General features: G+C 38.6%; 1 protein-coding gene across 1 annotated transcript in view; it reads left to right on the forward strand.

Moving 5' to 3' along the window:
* The first annotated feature begins 361 nt into the window (after positions 1-361).
* USP34 (ubiquitin specific peptidase 34) overlaps positions 362-22,184 on the forward strand; it is a 140,576-nt gene continuing 118,753 nt past the window's right edge. Inside the window, 3 exon segments of the mRNA XM_058164851.1 lie at positions 362-849; positions 15,805-15,892; positions 18,258-18,681. Of these exon segments, the coding sequence (XP_058020834.1) occupies positions 807-849; positions 15,805-15,892; positions 18,258-18,681 (555 nt within the window). The 5' untranslated portion in view covers positions 362-806.

Below are 22,184 nucleotides of genomic sequence, written 5' to 3' on the forward strand. Positions count from 1 at the left end.
TTTTTTTCTTATCTCCACTCAAACTCTATTTACTCACATAATCAACAGTGCTATATAAAAAAAACCTACAGCTGATTGGACAATGCATCTCTTATATTAAAGACTACGGAATTCTCTCGAAGACTTTCGCCCTCCCACCACGTTGTTCACCACTGAGCCTCGGTGACGTTAGCAGCCGAACGCCTCCCGCCTTGCACGAAACAGGGGCGGAGACGTCCTCGCCGCCATTTTGCCCTCCCAACTGCACTCTTTCCTCATTCTGTTCGCGCCGCCCCCCAGACGCCCCGAGAAAAGAACTCCTCCTCTCTTTCCTTCGCCTCCCGCCGTTCTGCCCGGAAATATCCGAGCCAGAACAGAACCTGCGCGCGCGGTCTTCTCACTCCCCATGCCTTTCTCGCCCCGCCTCCTTCCCTCGTGCAATCTCCTCCTCTCTCCCCCTCCGCCTTTCCCCCTCAGCAAAATGGCGGCACGTAGAGGCCTTAGCAGCCAGTGAGTGACTCGCCTTCTCCTTCTTCTCCTCCTCCTGTTCCTCGGTGGCCGCCAAACTCTTTTGCATCAGACTGTCACCTCCTCGTCTTTCCTCCTAACCCGAAATTACTTTTACAACCCCTTCTTCTCTCCCCTCCCTTTACGATTATTCCTTCCTCCCCCCCCCCCCTTCTGTCACACTCAGGTACCCATCCCCCCCACCGGCCTCTTCCCCTCCCCCTCCTCCATTCGCCATCAATCAATCAGCGGCGACCGAGAGCGGATCAATCAATGGTCGGGAGGAGGAGGCGGCGGCGGCTGCTGCTGTTTAATGAACAATGTGTGAGAGCTGTGCCGAGCTGCTGGAGGTGTTAAATGAGAGTAAGTGGAAAACCTTGATCAACGAGGAGAGGGGGGGAAGCATTTCGTACAACCTTCCCCGGCCTGTTTTGCACGAACCGGCTCTCGTGAATACGGCTAGAAAACGAAGGGGTTGTTGTTGCTACTGCTCTGGAGGAGGGAGGGGAAGAGACTGTCGGTACCGGGTGTCCTTGCCCCCTCTTTCCACTCTCTCAGCGGAGGATGGGTGGAAGAGGGCTGAAAAGGCTTGCTAGGAGTGAAAGGGTCATACGAGAAAAGGCCCTGGCACCCTTCGCGCGGAGAGAAGGCCCAGTTGGAAAGTCAGTCGTTGCTTCCTCTCGAATAAAGCATGGGGTGGCGTTGCCTTGAGGAGGAGTAGAGGACAAGGATGCTCTTTCTGGCCGCCGTCGCCCCCTCCTCCTCCCTCCTCGTTTTCTCTCATCTTGCAAACAGGGTTTCTGCAAACGAGAGTTACTGGCGATGTGAGCTACAGAAAGATCCTCTGCTTTAAATGGTGTAAATTGGGTAAGGGGGTGAACGAAAATCAACACTCGGTTGCATTTTACTCTGCTTTTCCTCTTCAGTAGGTTCCTATCAGTTGCATCCTCCAGCTTTTAAAAGAACGCGGCCTAGTTCTTGTACTCCGGATGAGCTTGCAGACAAACCAGGCCGTTCTGGATTATGAGATGTTTGGGGCACGCCAGGAGTAAAGCTATGGTTGCAGTCTCACTCTTCTCACCTGCAGAGCTGTAGGATCTTAAGTGGGGTTGATAGGAAGACTTTCAAGTGGAGTAATCTTTCCTTTTTGGAAAAAAGGTTTATTGTGGAAAAGTAGTTAACTTTTTATATATTTCTATTCTTTATTTTTTGCTGGATTCTATATTGTTGGATGATGATACGGTGCTTTCTAATGCTGTAAAATATTCTTTAGATGTTTTAAGCTTAATGCCTCCCATTGTCTACATATCAATGCAGTAGTTTCTATGTTTAAGTTTAAAAAAAATATCTGCCTCATTTGCCTTGCTTCCAAACTTTTGTGTTATTCGCAACACAAATATGTGAAAATTTACCTTCCAAGCAAAATAATTTTTGCAGGTTTTAAAGTAAATCACAACTACGACTTAGTTCTCGAGAAGAACATGTAGAATTTGGGCTGTAAGTCTTAGATATTTAATGTTTTTTGGGGTTAAAAACCTTTTATGATTTATCTAGTCTAAAACTGTTTTGGATGCTTGAGTGGTGCCCTTCTGTCTTAATTTGTGATATAAAAAGAAACCTGTTAGATTGCAGCTCTGGGAAAAAGAATTGATAGAAACAAAACTGTAAAAGAAAGTTATGTTCGGAATGATTTGCTTGCAGCTATTGAATCTTACTAATGAGTTGGTTTCAAGAATTGTAGGCAGTGTTTAGAATTATCTGTGGTTTGCCTGATGTAATTCTAATTGTAAGTTGTTTATATGGTTTGTATTATTTATGGCTATAGTTTTATGGGGAAAAATGTTCTTGGTACTGAGTATGTATAATGGTATATTATACATACTCATTATACCTTGTATAATGGTGGTAGATAATTTCACAAACTTATTGAGATCTTACTTTTGAAAATTGTTCATTTATTTTGATAGATTGGCCATACTTTGAAATAATGGTTCTTTGCTATTTGAATTCAGAAACTTTTATAGCTGTACAACCTCCAATTACTTGGCATTTACCATATATTTTCACAGATTTTGACTATCAATATGCAGTCCTCTGCATGTTGACCAGAAATAACTACCACATTCTGCAATATTTATTCTCTCTTTAGTGAATTTGAGACCACTTTTGCTATGAGTAATAGGTTTAAGACAATACTGAAACATTTCAGTAATTTTAAATTTTATGTTCTTGGGTTTTTTGTTTTTTTTGAATAGGCTTGGATCAATTATTAGGAATCTAATAGCACCTTTCAAGATCCAATATGCTTGATTAAACAGCATAAGAACAACTAGTCCTCAACTTAACAATCATTTGTTTAGTGACTGTTTGAAGTTAACAATAGCAATGAAAAAAGTGACTTATGACCATTTTTCACACTTATGACTACTGCAGCACCCCCAGGGACACGTGATGAAGATTCAGATGCTTGGAAACCCGTATTCATATTTATGATGGTTGCAGTGTTTTGGGATCATGGAATCACCTTTGGTGATTTTCCGACAAGCAAAGCCAATGGGGAAGTCAGATTCACTTAACTTTAATAACTTAAAAACTGCAGTTGTTACTGCACTTAACAGCTGTGGCAAGAAAGGTTGTAAAATGGAGGAAAAGTCAGGAAATGTCTAGTTTAGCAGTAAAAATTTTAGGCTCAGTTGTGGTCGTAAGCTGAGGACTATTTGCATTTGTGAGCTACATCAAATCAATGGAGTGACTGAACTGAGTTATGATCCATTTATATATCTGAAGAATTGAGCTGCAGGTGACAAAGCTTTTTCCTTTTAATAGCCAAGCTGCATATTCCTCCTGATTTTTGGCTATGATAGACTAATATTCTTCACTTTTCATTGTATCTTGGATCACTTAGTATGTAATGCTGTGAACTGGTTATTACCAGTTGAACATTTTCAGAATTCTGTTTAGTTGAGAATTTATTTTCTTATTTCAAGATAGAACCCATAAAAATAACAAAATGATAATTGTGTTAAAACATATTTTTAGTAGTTCTTGATTTATAACTAATGGAACATTATATTCTTTTTTAATGTTTCTACATTAAAATATATAAGAGTTTTTAAAAATCACATTTAAGAGTACTTGTAATAAATAGAACTTGTAAAAAAATTATAGATGGTCAAGAATTTTTCTCCTTAAGTGTGAAAATATATGCCCCAGTTACAGTAGTCATGTTAAGAATAGTTACCATACAATTTTATTTCCATAGATCTGTGGACTTTGAAAATTATGGAGTACTTGCAAACAGTTTTTGCTTGCTTTTTATTTTTATAATTGCTTTGAGAGTTTGTAACTGCTTCACATACTACAGTATTTTCCTCATTAAAACTGCACAGTATTTTTGATTCAAAGGCAATAAGGTCCTATAGGTTTCACAGGGGTGTAAATGTTGCAATTGTATACAAGTCCTTAAAGCAACAACTGCCTTTCAAAACTGGTATGCAACTCCAAAAAAATATTTTTGATATTGGAACGGTTTGAACACAAAGGACATATACAGATAATCCTCATTACAACCACAATTGAGCCCAAAATTTCCTTTGCTAAGCAAAATAGTTAAGTGAGCTTTTCTTGCCAGAGCTGTCACACATCTGCAATTGTTAAATTAGCAACATGGTTGTTAAATGAACCTGGCTTCTCTATTGACTTTGCTTGTTACAAGTTTCAAAATGTGATCACTTGGTCTTGCGACACTGCCATTTTCATAAATACATGTCGGTTGCCAAGTGTCTAAATTTTGAATATGTGACCATGGGGATGCTGCAGTAGTTGTAAGTGTGAAAAACAGTCATAAATCTTTTTTTTTCAGTGGCATTGTAACTTTGGTCATTAAATGAATGGTTGTAAGTGAAGGAATACCAGTATATGCTTCTTTGAGACTTACAAGATTGAGGTGACTTTTAAAAATACTGTTACACATACAGTAATATGGCTGCTTTTGAACAGTGTTTAAATTAATTCAGCACTAGAATTAATGATGGTCAGTTTTGGGAAGGATGTAATTCCATTACTATACCAAATTGCACTAGTTTTTGATATCTTTTTAAATTCAGGGTAATTGGCTATCTGTGACATTTAAAAGCCCATACAGGTAGTTCTTGATTTACAACTGTAATTGAGCACAGAATTACAATTGTAAGTTGTTGTGATTCTAAATCAAGGTATCATATGACCAGATCTGATCTTTTGATATTTTTTGCAGTGCTCGTTGAGGGAATCGATTTTCTCCAAGGTCATTTTTTGCTGGAAACCAGAAATAAATGCTGGAAACTGGCAAAAATATTGCAAATTGCAGTCATATATAAAATGTTAATTAGAATAAAATGATTTTGTATATTTTATGACACGCCTAACTAAAGATAATCTTTAGTCTTTTCATAAACCAGTTTACATTTTTTTAAAGGATAAACTTCTTATCTAGCATACTAGGCATGTTTCAGGTAAAGCAGAGTCCAGATTATTCAGTCAGTCCAAAAGTGTTCCTTGAAATGATATTTTTAAACCACCCAGGTTTGTAAATTCATCCAAATATTATTGAAGACTACAAACACACACACACAACAGCCACGGAATAGTTTTATGATCAATGCTACATTTAAATAATATCTGATAGCAATAGCACTTATATACCGCTTCACAGTACTTTATAACCTTCAGAAGCATTTATTTATTAGGTAAGATTTATAATACACTCCATAAGCACTAGGAATTATACAGAATAAAAACATAGTACAAGGAATGATATACAATAGTCCTCGACTTAACAATTACAACTGGGACAGGAATTTTTGTTGCTAAGTGAGGGGTTGTTAAGTGAGTTATACCTGATTTTATGACCTTTTTTCTTGCAGTTAAGGAAATCTGGTTTCCATCATTTACTTTGTTGGAAGCCAGCTGGGAAGGTCTCAAATAGTGTCACATAACCTGAGACACTGCATCCATCATAAATACATGCCAGTTGCCAAGCACCCAAATTTTGAAAATGTGACCGTGGGGATGCTATGATGGTCATAAATGTGAGGACTGGTTGTAAGTCACTTTGCACACTGTTAAAACTTTGAATGGTCACTAAACAAATATAAGTCAAAGACTGTAGTAAAAACCAAAACTGTAACCAATCATAATGGCTCTGATCTTCCTCTGTTAATCACCCATTAAAGGGTTGATAATCAGGATTATAATATTCTAATACTTTGTATCAAATAGAGGTTTGATTTTTTTCTAACAGCATAAAAAATGATAACTGAATTTCTTATTTTGCTAATAGATATCAGCAGTGTGACCTGTGAAAACTGTAAAATGTTGTAAAGGCCACATGTAACATGTAGGATTACATTTTATTTGTAAATAAAAACTGCAGCAAAACTTCATTTTAGTGATCAAATTGGAGGACGGGTATGTGGGTTCATGAAAGTATGGTAAATTGAATTCCATCATTTTCATCATGGACATTTTATTTATCACTGTGATTTGACATAAATTTGGCAGAGTCCAGATTTTGCATAATTTGTATAATGTAAGTGGTGCAATTTATAAAATGTGCATAAAGTTATATATTTTTAAATTATATCTGTATATAAACAATGTAAATTGCAGTGGTATTGCTGTTCAGCAAATTTTTCATTTTAAATAATTTATAAAGTGTTGAACTCTTAATTGTCTTAGTAAACATTTGCTTCAAGAGATTGAGTAAAGTTATACCAACATATAGCAGAGGGTTGATTGAGAATAGGGCTTTTTTTGATATAAATGAACAGTACTAAATCCCAACTGCAAATTTTTCATCAAAACAAAGTTTGTTCTATATGTATGATAAGAATGTTTAGGATGGAAAGTAGATTATAAATGTCTAATGGGTATTATATACACTAGTTAATTAAATTAGGGAATAGTAAACTTTTGAAATAGTTTCAAGTACAAGATTCTCAAAATTAGCCACTCATGAAGGTTTCTGTTTCGTGTTATACTAATTTATACCTAAAGACATTTATTCATCTTAGAGAATACTTACCAAGCTGGTATAAGACTCAGTTTCATTTGGAGATACATTCACCTGTGAATATTTTCTGAATGATTTATATTCCTAATTGATATAAAGATATATCTTAGGTTAAAAGTATTATACTTTGTAATTTATTTGTGTAATACTGCAGTCTTATACAAAGCACCAGAGAGATGCCAGAGAAAAATAGAACTTTATATTAATTAATTACCATTTTACAGAAGAGAGCAGCCAGTAAGTTCTTAGCCCCAAGACCTGTGGAAAAAACCAAGTTTTGATCACCTTTATGAAACCCAACAGCATAGAGATTTTCCTATTATCTCCCCCCCCAAAAAAATGAGGGTAGCTATTAAAAATCCCACCTATTTTTTACAACATACAGAGCAAGGTTATATAACAATTGCTACCTATGTGGGACAGGCAGATGATAGGAGAATGCATCCATTAACACTGATTTGCAGTCAGAAAATCCTATGAAAATTCCTTAATTTCACAACAGATGGACAGATTCCATTGTAATTTCAATTGGGAAAATGTGAGCATTCTATATCAGGCTAGATCCAAAAAATGCTAGGGAATTCCTGAAAGTTTGTATTTAGAAAAATCAGTTATCAAATAGACACAAAGGAAACAATACCATAATCATACCATAGTCATACCATAAAATATCTTTTCTTTTATGTACACTGAAAGCATATGCACCGACAAATTCCTTGTGTGTCCAATCATACTTGGCCAATAAAAAAATTCTATTCTAATTCTAATTCTATTCTATCAAGGAATGCTGAGGAGAAAACCACACCTCCCACCATTACTGACAGGGCAAGTTACAAATAGGCAGCAAATCCCACATCATCCATACTTGTGATATTACTTAGTCAGGTAATAAAGTGTCTTCAAGCAAACAACCAAGCTTAGAAAACACCAAGGACTCCTCCACAAGACCTTAATTATGAGCACTTTAATCATTTGATGCTCAAATTCTTGCAGATAACATTGAGTTTATACATTCTGCTAACTCATTGTGTGATTGATTTTGACTTAGAATATGTTTGAATCTAGCATTATGGTTTGAATAGAAAACCATAGAAAATAGCATGTTGTGGAAGTCATACCAATTTAATAAGTTTTTAAATTGTATTTTAATTGTATTTATAGTGTATTGTGTATTTTTTTACTTGGCTGTGAACCGCCCTGAGTCCTTCGGGAGAAGGGCGGTATACAAATTTAAATAATAAATAAATAAATAAATAAATAAATACATATCTTATTGATGATAAAAACAAATCATACATTGCAATATGTGAATGCAATCAAAGCTATGATATTTTTTACTTTTGCTTTGTTAATGTTTGAGCTTCAAATTTTGCATGTCTTTTCTATGGTGTAGCTTTACCTATGGCAGCACAGGTAGTCCTCATCTTACAACAACAACTAAGCCCAAAATTTCTGTTGTTTAGCAAGACAGTTGTTAAGTCTTGCCCCATTTTACTCCCTTTCTTGCTGTAGTTAAGTGAATTAATTTGCAGTATTGGCTTTAGTTGTCAGAACGTTGCAAAAGATGATCATGTGACCATAAGACACTGCAACTGTCATAAATATGAATCAGTTGCCAAGAGTCTGAATTTTGATCACATCTCCCTTGGTGCTGCAACAGTCATAAAAGTGTGAAAAATGGTCATAAATCCCATTTTTCAGTTCCATTGTAACTTCAGTCACTAAATGATATGTTTTAAGTCGAGGACTAGATGTAGTGTAGTAGTAGTAATTGTTTTATGATTAACTTGTTGATACAGTAATCATTTGAGGCTGTATTCACATAATACTATACATACATTCTTGAATAGGTGTGCCACAGATGATTTATTTGTTGGATTAACAGGATTTAAACTGATGTTCAGTGATTATGATTTTTTCTCAGGTGCATTAAATAGTTTTGGAAGAATTTTCTTGTCAAGAAAATTCTAGGAAAACTAACATCAAGAAGAGAAATTTGAATTTAAACAAGAATGGCTTCCCTATATATCACATGTCATATACAAGGCAAAGTCAGATACTTAAGAATACAGGTTTAAGCGGGAAGAAGTTTTAATGTATATTGTGATGAGATCAGTCAGTGTGAAGGGGAAGAAATTTAAAACTTAATATTGTTTTTTAATATTCATTTTTTATTTTTTAACAAGATTATGTGCTTTTTAGGAATAATGATAAGTGATATAAATTTAAAGTTTTGTAGTGAATTTTATTCTTTAAATCTAATTTTATATTTCAATTCATTATTTAATAAATGAAACAATTATACCTTGCCTTCAAACCTGGGGTGAGGTTGTTGGATTGGGAGATGTTGGAGCCTGTGGGGGAATTGGAGCAGGTATAATGTTGGTGACAGGCATGGATAGATATTTTGTGAGATATGGTGAATGGGACATTCTTAAGGAAAAATGAAATTGGTGCCTCATACTAAAACTCAACCCATATACCTAACCAGCCAAACTTCAGAGGCCTTAGTTTTTGGCTGCTGCTACTAAATAACAGTTTGGCCTATAATAAAGCCTCTCTCATTTGTGATTTAATCTGATATGTATTACTGAGAGGATGGGTCCAGAAGGGGGTACCTCTTCCAGAAATTTATCCAGCTGGGTTTGGGGTGTGTCATGAACTGAGACCTGAGGGCAGGGATAGTGATGTAGCAATTGTCATGCAAGAATTATTTAAGACTTTCAAGAGTGCTGCTTCACAGATTGCAGAGGTGAGATCCTGTTCATTAACTTGGGTTCTAGGAATCAGTTAGCATTTCTGCTACTATACCAGCCTTCTTGCTGCAAAGCAACCTTCCTGCCTATATTGGTATGTGGGAATGACCTTGGGAGAAGGGGCAATGAAACACAACCAAGGGAACAATCAGATAAAATGAAGCCTAGTCTCTAGCAGGAATATGGGCAAGGCAACAGGTTCAGAAAAAAAACACTCTAGTTTTTGGACTGTAAAGGGTATGGGAGAGAAGTACTTTCAGATATATAAGATTCCATTAATGTAACCTTACAATACAGTACTTTTCAACCTGTGACCATAATTGGGACTGGAATCTCAGTTGTTGAGAAAGGTGCCCACATGATCGCTTTGCTGAACAGCTGCAGTGATGGCTTTCCCAGTTGTGGTTGTTACAAGTAGAGAAAAACTGCTGCTTGCAAAGGAGGACTGGCAGCTCCCCTCTATACACAGAAGGGAGTGCATGTGAAGTGGGAAATCCGAAGATCTGAGCTTTGTTTCTGCAGCCTAACAAAGAATTTCTGTTCTTTTCCCCACCACCCTCATGCATGGAAGGGAGGGGAAATCCTTCGGCAGATGGCAGTGACTTTATAACCTTCTCTGCCAGCTTCCCCACTGATTTTCCAAGGAAGCTAGCACAGAGGATTGCTAAGGGCACTTGCCAATCAGTTTTAAGTGTGAAAGGTTGCCAAGCACCCTAATCATGATCACATGATCATGGTGGGATGTGTGTCTTATGAGGGCTGGATATACTTTATGGATCATAAAGCACCACTTCCAGGCTGTTGTAACTTTGGTCTTTAAACAGGTTGTAGGTCCAAGGCCTTGGATCAGATCATAGTTATGTGACCTTCCCCCTTATGGATTCTGTCAGTCTCCATGGTTCATGGAAAAAATTGGAGAATATGAAATGGGAGAAGAGACATTTAGAGTATTGTTGGCACTCAAGAAGGGACAAACAAACAAATATAGAGTAGAGCTGCTATTAAGACTATTATGTGGAGATGAGGACAGTGAAGCAGCAATATTTCTTTGCCTTTATTGTGTCAGCACATAGCTGCCCCAAAGTCTTGTTTCAGAGGATTCATGCCCTCTTGGGTAGGGAGGACTTGAAGATCCTCCTACAGGACTGTATGGAGAAATTTGCTTAACCTCTGTCAGTCAGAATTGCCCAAATTTGTTCTCAGTTGGCTGTCAGCCTTGTTGGAGGCTTTAAGGAGGTTCCTGGGCAGATTCTTGCCCTGCTATCCTGGATTAATTTGAATCCCCAGTGGGCCTGGGGAAATGAACAGGGCCATAGGATTGTGAGCTTGGTCACTTCTCTGTAGATCCATGCTCCTGGCTAGTGAAAGCTGCCTGAGGGGTGTCATATGAATGGGTTCTGGTAATGGTGAATTTCTCCTTATGTGACGGGGTTGTTCTTCCACTTCTTAAGTGGTTCAACTTAAAGGTAACCACTTCTTGGTTCACTCCCTCATCATAAAACCATAGCTAGATTCTATCATACTAGACAACTTGGGGAGAGAATGTGATTGAGGAGGTAGTTGGACAGAAGCTTCAAAGAGCTTCTTTTGTACTTTTAGACAATTGTGCTTTACATGTATTGCCCCTGAAGAGTATTCAGAACTTCAGTTGATACAAATTGCTGTGGTGCAGGCAGTTATATATACGTATATATACATACCACTAGAACAGTACATGTGATACCTTAGTTCCATAAGTGACAGTTTGCTTCCATGTACAATTCAAGATTTTGGTTTTTATTTAAAAGCCCTTCATAGTATGGTTATTTGAGGGATCACCTCTCTCCAATCTGCTGGTCCCATCAGGTCCAGCCGAAGTACACCCACTATTTATTTTTATTTAGGAAACTTCTATTTTCCATATACGTCCATTTTCTTTCCGTGTAATTACTTATTTTGTTCCTTAAATGTTTTAAGATAAATATTTTTTTTAAAAAAACAGAAAACTTCCAGGATTTCTTTTTGTTTATGCAGTCGTGTATAACTTTCAGCATGAAAATTCTGTATGATTATTTGTTCTTAATAATTATGTCAAAAGCCAATATTTGGTTGATAGTCAAGTGCTTCTGAATAGATTCACCCTTCAGAGTATTTTCATGGATTTTTTGTTAGTGTCATAGACATCTGTTTTTTTTCTGTTTCAGTTTCACAAACTCAATACAGATAGTCCTCAAGTTATGACTGATCTCTTGGTGACCTACTAAGTTATGATGGACCTACTTGAAAGGTACTTATGACTTGGATTCAAGTTCAGATAGTCAGGCCTCCTCTCCCCTCTGCGATCATGTGACCAAACTTAATATGCTTCTCAACTGGCCTGGAGTTTTGCAGAAAATTGGGTTGGTCACACAGTTTTCTTTACGGCCACTGAATCTTAAAATCCTCATGGACAGGCTCCATTACAGGCATAACTTGAGGACTAGTTGTTTCCGCCCCCCTCATATTAGAGTAGTCCTCAATTTACAACCACAATTGAGTCCAAAATTTCAGTTGTTACCATGTTTCTCCGAAAATAAATCCCCTCCTGAAAATATTTAACCTCATTTGCAACCATTCCCTACCATTTCCTCTGGTTAGGGAGACAGAGCTGAAAATAAGGTAAGATGGCAAGAGGAGCCCCATCTTGCTCCACATGCCCCAAAATAATAAGACCTCCCCAAAAATAAGGCCAAGCGCTTGTTTCAGGGTTCAAAAAAATATATGGGGAAACATAGTAAGCATGGCAGTTAAGTGAGTTTTGCCTCATTTATGACCTTGCTACCCCTGTTAAGTGAATCACTGCAGTTTTTAAGTTAGTGTATTTTTCGGACGATAAGATGCTCCAGACTATAAGATGCACATTAGCTTTAGAGGAGGAAAACAAGAAAAAAAAATGCTGCTACCACACATTAACCGCAGCCTGTTCGCCACCGCTGCCCGTTCGCTGCCAATCGCTGTGAACAGGCGGTGGTGATAGGCGGCGGCAGCAATCTCTGCCACCTAGAACAGCTGATCGGCACCGCACCAACACCCCTCCCCACCTGCCACAATATTCGCTATAAGACGCACAGATATTTCCACCTACTTTTTTGGGTGAGGGAATCTTCCTTATAGTCCCAAAGATACGGTAATTTGACTTCCCCATTGACTTTGTTTGTCAGAAGGTCGCAAAAAGTGATGCATTTCCCCATGACACTAGAACACTCATAATTGTTTCTTGCCAAGCATTTGAATTTTGATCATGTGATCACAAGGATGCTGCAATGGTCGTAAGTGTGAAAAATAGTGACAAATCACTTTTGTCAGTGCCATTGTGAACGGTCACTAAAAGAATGGTTATCAGTCAGGAATTACCTGTAGTTTATTATAGTTTTCAGGAGTTGGTATCTACATTTGAACTTAGCTCACTGCGTATTGTGCATAAGTAGCTTGACTATGCATGTAGGCCTTTGTTATCGTGAAGAATTATATCAGGAAACCAAGATTCACAATGCATGTAGACCTGATTTAAACAAAGATGTTTAAACCAACTTTATGTATTACAATTAATTTTAAGCCCAACTTAAAAAGGTAAAGGTTCCCCTCGCACATATGTGCTAGTCATTGCTGACTCTAGGGGGCGGTGCTCATCTCCATTTCAAAGCCGAAGAGCCAGCGCTGTCCGAAGATGTCTCCGTGGTCATGTGGCCGGAATGACTCAACACCAAAGGCACAGCAAAGGTGGTCCCTATTTTTTCTACTTGCATTTTTACGTGCTTTCGAAACTGCGAAGCCCAACTTATTTTGAGACAAATTAACTTCAGCCTTGTAAAAGAAGCTTTGTAGAACTATGTCTTCATTGACATGAAAGGAGGACATTAGCGTAATTGAGGTTGTATACTAGCTTGAATTCATTAATTGCTATAGTTCCAACTGTTGTTGCGGAGCTGGCAATGGAGTCGGACAGAGGGGAGGCTGGGGAGGACAATGGGTCAGTCCTGGAGTCGGGACGGCCCGGATGAGGGCTCTGCGTCGGAGGCAGAGATGGGGCCAGGGCCATCTGGAAGGGATGTGTGGACTCTGGAGCCTGTTCCTAGTGCACACTTGTGAAGAGCTGCCAGAAGGCAAGAGCAGCTAAAGCAAAAAGGACAACTCGGGAGTAAGGCCAGGGGATGATTGGCCCCTCCCATAAGGCTTAAAAGAGCAGCAACGGCTAATTGCTGCAATTGTTTCTTGTCTCCTGTTTCTGAACTTCGTGGGGTTCTTGTCAAGAAAAGCCTTTGTCAGGGTGCAAAGAAGACAAAGGTTTGTGATAAGGCCAGAGGACTTTTTCTGAAGGACTTTGTTTTGGATTTAATTTGGACTGTTCTAATAAAATGTTTGTTTAGGACTGATTGTATCCAGTAATAACTACTTGGGTTTAGGTCACAACAACTGCTTGCTGTATCATTCATATATAAGGACGCAATAGCTGTGCATTTAGGGATGTACAAAAGGTATTGATTTCATTAAAAATTCCAGAGAAGTCTGAAATGTTTATTTCTCCCTCTGAATGATGTCATTTTAGGAGGAGCTTCTATAGGTAAATCCTCTGGACTAGAATGAGTTCTCCATTCAGGAATCAATGCATTTTGTACATTTCTTCACTTTAGCTTTTCCTATGGGTAAATGGTTGTGATGGTACCGTGTTTTCCTGAAAATAAGACAGGGCCTTATTTTCTTTTGAACCCTGAAATAAGGGCTTGGCCTTATTATTGGGGGGATGAGTGTCTTTATATTTTGGGGGTGATGGAGGCAGCGAGCATGGGACTGGATGTCTCATCGCTGCCATCGCCTTCCCTCCCTGTTCTTCATGCCGGCCGAGTGGCTGGCCGCTGCTGCCCTGACATGTCCCGCTGCTGCTGTTGCCTCATGGAGCAGGACTCTGCAAGGCTTGTTGTGCCATTGCACTCAGCTTTGCCGCGAGCTTCATCATACCGGCACAGCTGGTGTCCTGCCGCTTGCTGCTGCGTCGATATGTCAAATTCATGAGAAGTTTTCTTTTACAACATGTTTTCCTGGACACAATGGTGAGGAGCTGGAAAGGTAAGATGCACGTCCCACTTCTCACCAGCCCTACCTGCCACCCTAAAAATACATCCCTAAATGGGGTGGGCAACTAAGCAAGGGGCAGGAGCTCTGCCATGCCCAGCGAGGGGGGCAAGAAGAGATGGCAAGGGAAGCCACGTCTCACTCCATGCATCTCACTTCTCCTCTGCCCCACCTGCCACCCCTCTCGATAAAGAGATGGTGGGGAAGGGAAGCAGCCAGGCTGCTGTTGCCATTGGGGTGGGGTGGGACGTGTTGGGCAATGAGAAGCGTGTCTTACCTTTCCAGCTCTGTCGCGTTCCTTGCCATTGTGTACAGGGAAACACGTTGTAAAAGAAAACTTCTCGCAAGTTCGAGAAGTTTGAACTCATGAGAAGGTTTTCTTTTACAATGTATTTCCCTGGACACAACGGCGAGGAATGAAACAGAGCTGGAAAGGTAAGACGCGTGTCCCGTTTTCCCCCCGCCCCACCTGCCACCCCCAAATTGCATCCCTAAAGGAGGTGAGTGGCTAAGCAAGGGGCAGGAGTGGGGTGCAAGATGGGGCGCTGGCCTGCTGCTCTTTTTGCAGCGCCCATTAGCGTTACGGGTAGGTATAGTAAGGGCAGATGGGGTGCGTGGGGCATGTCTCTCCCCTTCCCCCCTCCAGCCTCATCTCCTCATATTGTGTTGTTTGTGCAGCAAGCAACCAGAGGAAATGGCAGGACCCACTGCACATGTGTGTAAGTTGTTGGTGGGGGGCTTATTTTGCGGGGGTGGGTAGGTTTGGGTTATTTTATCGCATGTGCTGAAAAGCCTGATTGGGCTTATTATCCAGAGAGGTCTTAGTTTCAGGGAAACACGGTATAAGTATTACTTCCTTAAAAACTCTAATTGGAACTGGAATTCTGTTGCTAAGTGAAGCAGTAGTTAAGCAAAACATAATGTGAGCATACTGACTTACGGCGGAAGTCCCATTGTAGTTGTTAAGCAAATCACCCATGGCAGCCACATTATTCTAGTTTTTTATTGTTATTTAAATCTCTAAAAGATTTCAATTTGTTTTTACTTACATGTTATTCTGAAGTGATTTAGCTTGGTCTTATTTTTAACATCTTAAAAATCGTGCCTTTTAATATACACTAGACATCTTGTTTCTATCTGATTTTAATGTGTTAATATAATGATAAAAATAAATATATAAATGTGTGGCTTTCTAAATATGTGGCCTGCAGGTATATTAATGGTTCCATTTGTTTGACATAACTTTCCTACAGCTTAATTTAAATCTTAATATGTTGAAAAACATTAAAACTTTAAAATATGGGAACATTTTTAATGTTCCTGAAGCATTTAAATTGTCATTATTTAACCATTTATTTTTAGTAAAGAGTAAAAAACTTTAAACACTTCATGACAGTTAATAGTACCCTTATTTTTCTTTAGTATCAGATACTGATGGTGGTGATGGCTTGCAACTCAGAAAGGAGCATGCACTCAAGATTTTTGCTTATATCAATTCTTGGACACAAAGGTAAATCTGTTTTTAAGTAGCCCTTATTCATGATGCCTCTACATGGATATGTGTGTGTGTATACAGGCAATCTGTATAGTAAAATACGGATAATTTGATATAAAAATGTTTCATTTTTTAATATAATTCTGTATTAAACAGATAAATCATTTTGGTTTACATGATAACTTTTGCTTGAAGTTTTGATAAAAGTACCATAGTATGGGGCTGTTATAAATCTGGTTGGGGTTTTTTTGGTAGACTTGCATCAGTTTTTTAATTTGTGTGACACTACATTTTTAAAATTGCTTATATGTTAAAGGTTGAAAAAATTCTGAAGTGATTTATCTTGGTCTGAATTTTTTCAACATCTTAAAAACCTGCCTTTTAATATATATCAATTATATCTCATTTCTATCTGATTTTAATGTGTTAATATATTGCTAAAAGTAAATATATAAATGTATAGTTTTCTAAGTCAATATGTGCCCTGCAAGTGCTTCTTTTCATGGCTGTGTTATAAATATCTGACTGTAGAAATTTCTACATTTGAGCAGAGTTTTCAATGATAGCAGTTTCAAAGTAATTTCAGAATCGTTGCCAATTAATGTTTGTCACTATTCCCTTCACAGTTGAGTATATTTTAAATGAATCAATTGTCTCTTTATAGTTTCAATGGAATGCTATTACTTATTTCTTTTATAGTATCTTTTCTTTTATGTACACTGAGAGCATATGCACCAAGACAAATTCCTTGTGTGTCCAATCACACTTGGCCAATAAAATTCTATTCTATTCTATTCTATTGGCATGTATGTAGGTTATTAGTATGTGTAGCCATCAGTTTTATGGCACTGACTGCTTTTTTTGGTGCCTGTTTAATATAACAGAATTGCATCTTGTTCCCTTAGCTGGTAGAAAAATTTATGTTGGGCACAACAGATGAACCCCATGGTTTTTATTTACAGAATGTTGAGGTGAAGGGGAAAGTTGGACTCTTACTTATACAAAGAAAAAGTAAAAACTAGCATGAAATGTCTCTTCTTTCCAGTGTTACAAGCACCATACATGAAGTGACTTTTATTTAGCATATTTGAGAAAGTTGTTATGAAAAACTCACTTTTTAAAAATGAACTATCATCTAATGTCTGTTAGAAAAGCAACTGTTAAAGGAGTAGATAGCCATACTTCTAAAATCTGCTCTGGTAGTTTAGTAGGCTGTCTATAAGAAGGGTGCAATTGAATTGGAAAGATTGAAAAGAATTTCAGCCGTGATGACACAGTGATTAGAATGCAGTATTGCAGCCTGACTTTACTCACTGCCAGAAGTTCAATGGCTCAAGGTTGACTCAGCCTTCCATCCTTCCGAGGTTGGTAAAATGGGGACCCAGATTGTTGGGAGCCATATGCTGACTCTAAACCGCTTAGAGAGGGCTGTAAAAGCACTATTTTATTTATTTATTTATTTGATTTTTATACCGCCCTTCTCCCGAAGGACTCAGGGCGGTGTACAGGCAGAATAAAACAACAATACAAAATATAATTAAAATACAATTTAAAAAACTTATTTAAATTAGCCTGAAAATTAAAAAAAAATTACCTTACACTAAAAAACCCCATTTAAAATTAATAAAATTTGACATTTAAAATTCAATTCAAGCCAGCCCCGCGCAAATAAAAAAGTGTGTCTTCAGTTCGCGGCGGAAAGTCCGAAGGTCAGGTATTTGGCGTAAGCCTGGGGGAAGCTTGTTCCAGAGTGTGGGAGCCCCCACAGAGAAGGCCCTTCCCCTGGGGGCCGCCAGCCGACATTGTTTGGTGGACGGCACCCTGAGAAGTCCCTCTCTGTGAGAGCGTACGGGTCGGTGGGAGGCATGTGGTAACAGCAGGCGGTCCCGTAAGTACCTAGGCCCTAAGCCATGGAGCGCTTTAAAGGTCGTAACCAACACCTTAAAGTGCACTCGGAAAGCCACTATGAAGCGGTATATAAGTCTAAGTGCTGTTGCTATTGCAAATGTAGTATTGGACATAATCCATATTATTTTAAGATACATAGGTTAATGTTATAGTTTTTAAAATACCAAGGATTTGAATTATATTCGTATATATGCCTTATTTCATAAAAATCATAAATATATAAATTAAGAACACATAAATTAAGACATATATAAATTAGCAATCCCTGATTTTATGAGTATGTAGTTCAGCAACATATAGTGCTATAGAAACTGCTGAACTCACAAGTCCCAATAATGTAGTGAGGGATACTGGGAAATGTAATTCAGCAAAACTGGAAGAATGCCTTGTTATTCACTTACAATCTAAAGTAGTTAGCACATTTACTTGTAGAACTCTGAATTTTAATTTTTATTTACTTTTCTTTAAACAGGCAATGTCTATGCTGTTTCAAGGAATATAAGCATTTGGAGATTTTCAACCAAGTTGTGTGTGCACTTATAAATCTAGTGATTGCTCAAGTACAGGCTCTTCGGGACCAGCTGTGTAAACATTGCACTATTAACTTAGGTTCAACATGGCAAGACGAAAATAATGCATCTGATGAGCCACTGAATGTAGAAAGAGAAACTCGTGGAGAAGAAGAGAATGAAGATAGACACAAAAGTACAGAAGAAAAAATAGATTCTGGGAGAACTTGTGTCCTGACAGAAGAAGAATCTGCAGAAGGTTCTGATACCTTTAACGTATGGAGCACTGAGGAGAAGGAAAAACTCTTGCTTTGTGTTGCAAAAATCTTTCAGATCCAGTTTCCTCTGTATACTGCCTACAAGCATAATACACATCCCACAATAGAGGTACATATTATCACGACTGAGTTTTTTGTGAAAATGAACTAAAAGTTAGCTTTAATTCTTGAGTGTTGTAAAACCTGACAATGTTAAGTATCCTATTCTTTGGAGTATATTCAGTTTCAGTATCTGAAAACTTTCTTCTACTCTCCTAACTAGAGAGATACAAGAAAAGTAGCATTTTATAGGAAACGTATATATAGCAGGAGAAATGAAAATACTTCGTTGATTTGAATGGAACAAATTATCATGTTTAAAGTCATAATTCTACATTTTAATTATAGTGACAGTAATAATAATTAATTTAATTTATATGCTGCCTGATTCCCAGCAACTCTGGGATTCAAATAACAAGTGGAGACAGATATTTGAACAGAAACACAGCTAGGGCATTTTTTTCAGTAATAAGTAATTGTGCAATTCTGATTCCTATGTTTCAACTACTTAAATGGATGGTACACATAATATTTGTTTTTATTCATCAAACTTCTACATCACCCATCTCACATAAGTGACTGGGTGATTTACAAACAAAAAGCAGGAAAAGTGACAAAATTAAACAGTATTAAAACCAGAGTTAAACAATTAAAGAGTTACAGAGGTCAAAAAAGTTGTAAAAGGCAGAGGGAGTGCCCTCAAGCCATGAACTGTCCCCAAGATTTCATGTTACTCTTAGACTCCCATGCCAGTTGACAGAGCCAGGTCTTGACACTTTTCTGGAAAGTTGGAAGACGGGGTCTGCCTCATCTCTGGGAACAAGATGTTTTCTAGGGCAGGGGTAACAGCAAAGAATGCTCTCTTCCTAGACCCCACCAGCTGTAATTCTTTAGCCGATTGGGTTTGCAACATATCCTTCCTGCTTGATTAGGTGGGACAGGTTGGTGAAAGGCAGTGTAACCTTATCCAAAACCAAACATGGCAAGCCTTCAGATAAAGAGGCTCCTACCTACAATTACTCTGTCTTACTGAGATTCAGTTGAAGCCTGCTGTTCTCTATCCAGACCCCACAGCTTCCAACCACCACAAAAGGGCATTCACAGCATCACTTCATGGAAATGTACAACTAGGTATCATATGCATACTTACGATAATTCATTCCATAGCTACTCAGTGGCTTCATGTAGATATTAGAAGTGAAGAGAGTATTGAGGCCTGCTGCACCCCACAAAGAAAGGCCCTTTGGGCTTGACTTCTTGCTCCTATCAATATGCCTTGGAGGAAGAAGGTGAACCAGCACAACAGCATGGCCCCTACCCCAGCTCCTAAAGCCAATCCAAAAGCTTTGATGGTATCGAATGCCATTGAGAGGTCAAGAAGAGACAGGATGGATGTGCACTCTATCCTGCTCCTGTCAGAGGTTATCCAAAACCTGACAATGTTAAGTATCCTATTCTTTGGAGTATATTCAGTTTCAGTATCTGAAAACTTTCTTCTACTCTCCTAACTAGAGAGATACAAGAAAAGTAGCATTTTATAGGAAACGTATATATAGCAGGAGAAATGAAAATACTTCGTTGATTTGAATGGAACAAATTATCATGTTTAAAGTCATAATTCTACATTTTAATTATAGTGACAGTAATAATAATTAATTTAATTTATATGCTGCCTGATTCCCAGCAACTCTGGGATTCAAATAACAAGTGGAGACAGATATTTGAACAGAAACACAGCTAGGGCATTTTTTTCAGTAATAAGTAATTGTGCAATTCTGATTCCTATGTTTCAACTACTTAAATGGATGGTACACATAATATTTGTTTTTATTCATCAAACTTCTACATCACCCATCTCACATAAGTGACTGGGTGATTTACAAACAAAAAGCAGGAAAAGTGACAAAATTAAACAGTATTAAAACCAGAGTTAAACAATTAAAGAGTTACAGAGGTCAAAAAAGTTGTAAAAGGCAGAGGGAGTGCCCTCAAGCCATGAACTGTCCCCAAGATTTCATGTTACTCTTAGACTCCCATGCCAGTTGACAGAGCCAGGTCTTGACACTTTTCTGGAAAGTTGGAAGACGGGGTCTGCCTCATCTCTGGGAACAAGATGTTTTCTAGGGCAGGGGTAACAGCAAAGAATGCTCTCTTCCTAGACCCCACCAGCTGTAATTCTTTAGCCGATTGGGTTTGCAACATATCCTTCCTGCTTGATTAGGTGGGACAGGTTGGTGAAAGGCAGTGTAACCTTATCCAAAACCAAACATGGCAAGCCTTCAGATAAAGAGGCTCCTACCTACAATTACTCTGTCTTACTGAGATTCAGTTGAAGCCTGCTGTTCTCTATCCAGACCCCACAGCTTCCAACCACCACAAAAGGGCATTCACAGCATCACTTCATGGAAATGTACAACTAGGTATCATATGCATACTTACGATAATTCATTCCATAGCTACTCAGTGGCTTCATGTAGATATTAGAAGTGAAGAGAGTATTGAGGCCTGCTGCACCCCACAAAGAAAGGCCCTTTGGGCTTGACTTCTTGCTCCCTATCAATATGCCTTGGAGGAAGAAGGTGAACCAGCACAACAGCATGGCCCCTACCCCCAGCTCCTAAAGCCAATCCAAAAGCTTTGATGGTATCATTGAGAGGTCAAGAAGAGCCAGGATGGATGTGCACTCTATCCTGCTCCTGTCAGAGGTTATCCAAAAATGTGACCAATGCCATTTCTGTCCCATATTTAGCCTGAAACTTACGTGGAAGAGATCCATTTAGTCTGTCTCATCCAGAACTCTCTGAAGCTGTAGTACAATAGCACAAGCACCTTCTCATCTACTTTCCCTAGAAAGGGGAGGAGAGAGACTGGACAAATCGCTTCTTGAGAATTGGCATGATAGCTCTTTAAATAGTGCCAAAAGCACCACTTTTGTCAATGATAAATTAACCATTGTTTGAACCCATCCACATGTCACCTTCTTGACCAACCATGAGGGGCATGGATCTGATTCATTGGTAGCCATGCTTACAGTCCCAAGAGCTCTCTCCACTTCCTTGGTTCCAGCAGGAACAAACTGTTCCTATATAACTCTCAAAAAGACCTGCACCCCCATTGACTTCCAACTGAGAATGAGTCTGAGCAATTTTATCTGTTAACTGAAAATTTTTCAGTATGTCTGTAAAGGTAAACCTCTCAGCCCCCCCCCCCTTACCCTTACCTAGGAGGGTCCAGACAACTTTAAACGCAGGCCACCATGTAATTCTCTGTAGATAAATAAGAGTGGAGATATATTGATGTTTTCCACTCTTACCACCATGAGGTAGGCCTTAACAGAAGCTCTCATGATTAATTGCATTCATCCCTTGTCTTCCATTTGTGCTCTAGATGTCTTTCGACCCTTTTTAGCACCTTCAACTCTTCCCTAAATAAACCAAGATGTTGGAAGTGATGGCCCAAGAGAGCTGGCATGGGCACTATCCTTTCCTAGGTAGTGGCCACCAGTAGTGGGTTTCACATTTTGTTGCTACCGGTCCGCACTCGTATGAACCTTTATGACACTGCAACTGTCAT

This window comes from Ahaetulla prasina, chromosome 1 (assembly GCF_028640845.1).
Source record: "Ahaetulla prasina isolate Xishuangbanna chromosome 1, ASM2864084v1, whole genome shotgun sequence".
NCBI classification, from domain to species: Eukaryota; Metazoa; Chordata; class Lepidosauria; order Squamata; family Colubridae; genus Ahaetulla; species Ahaetulla prasina.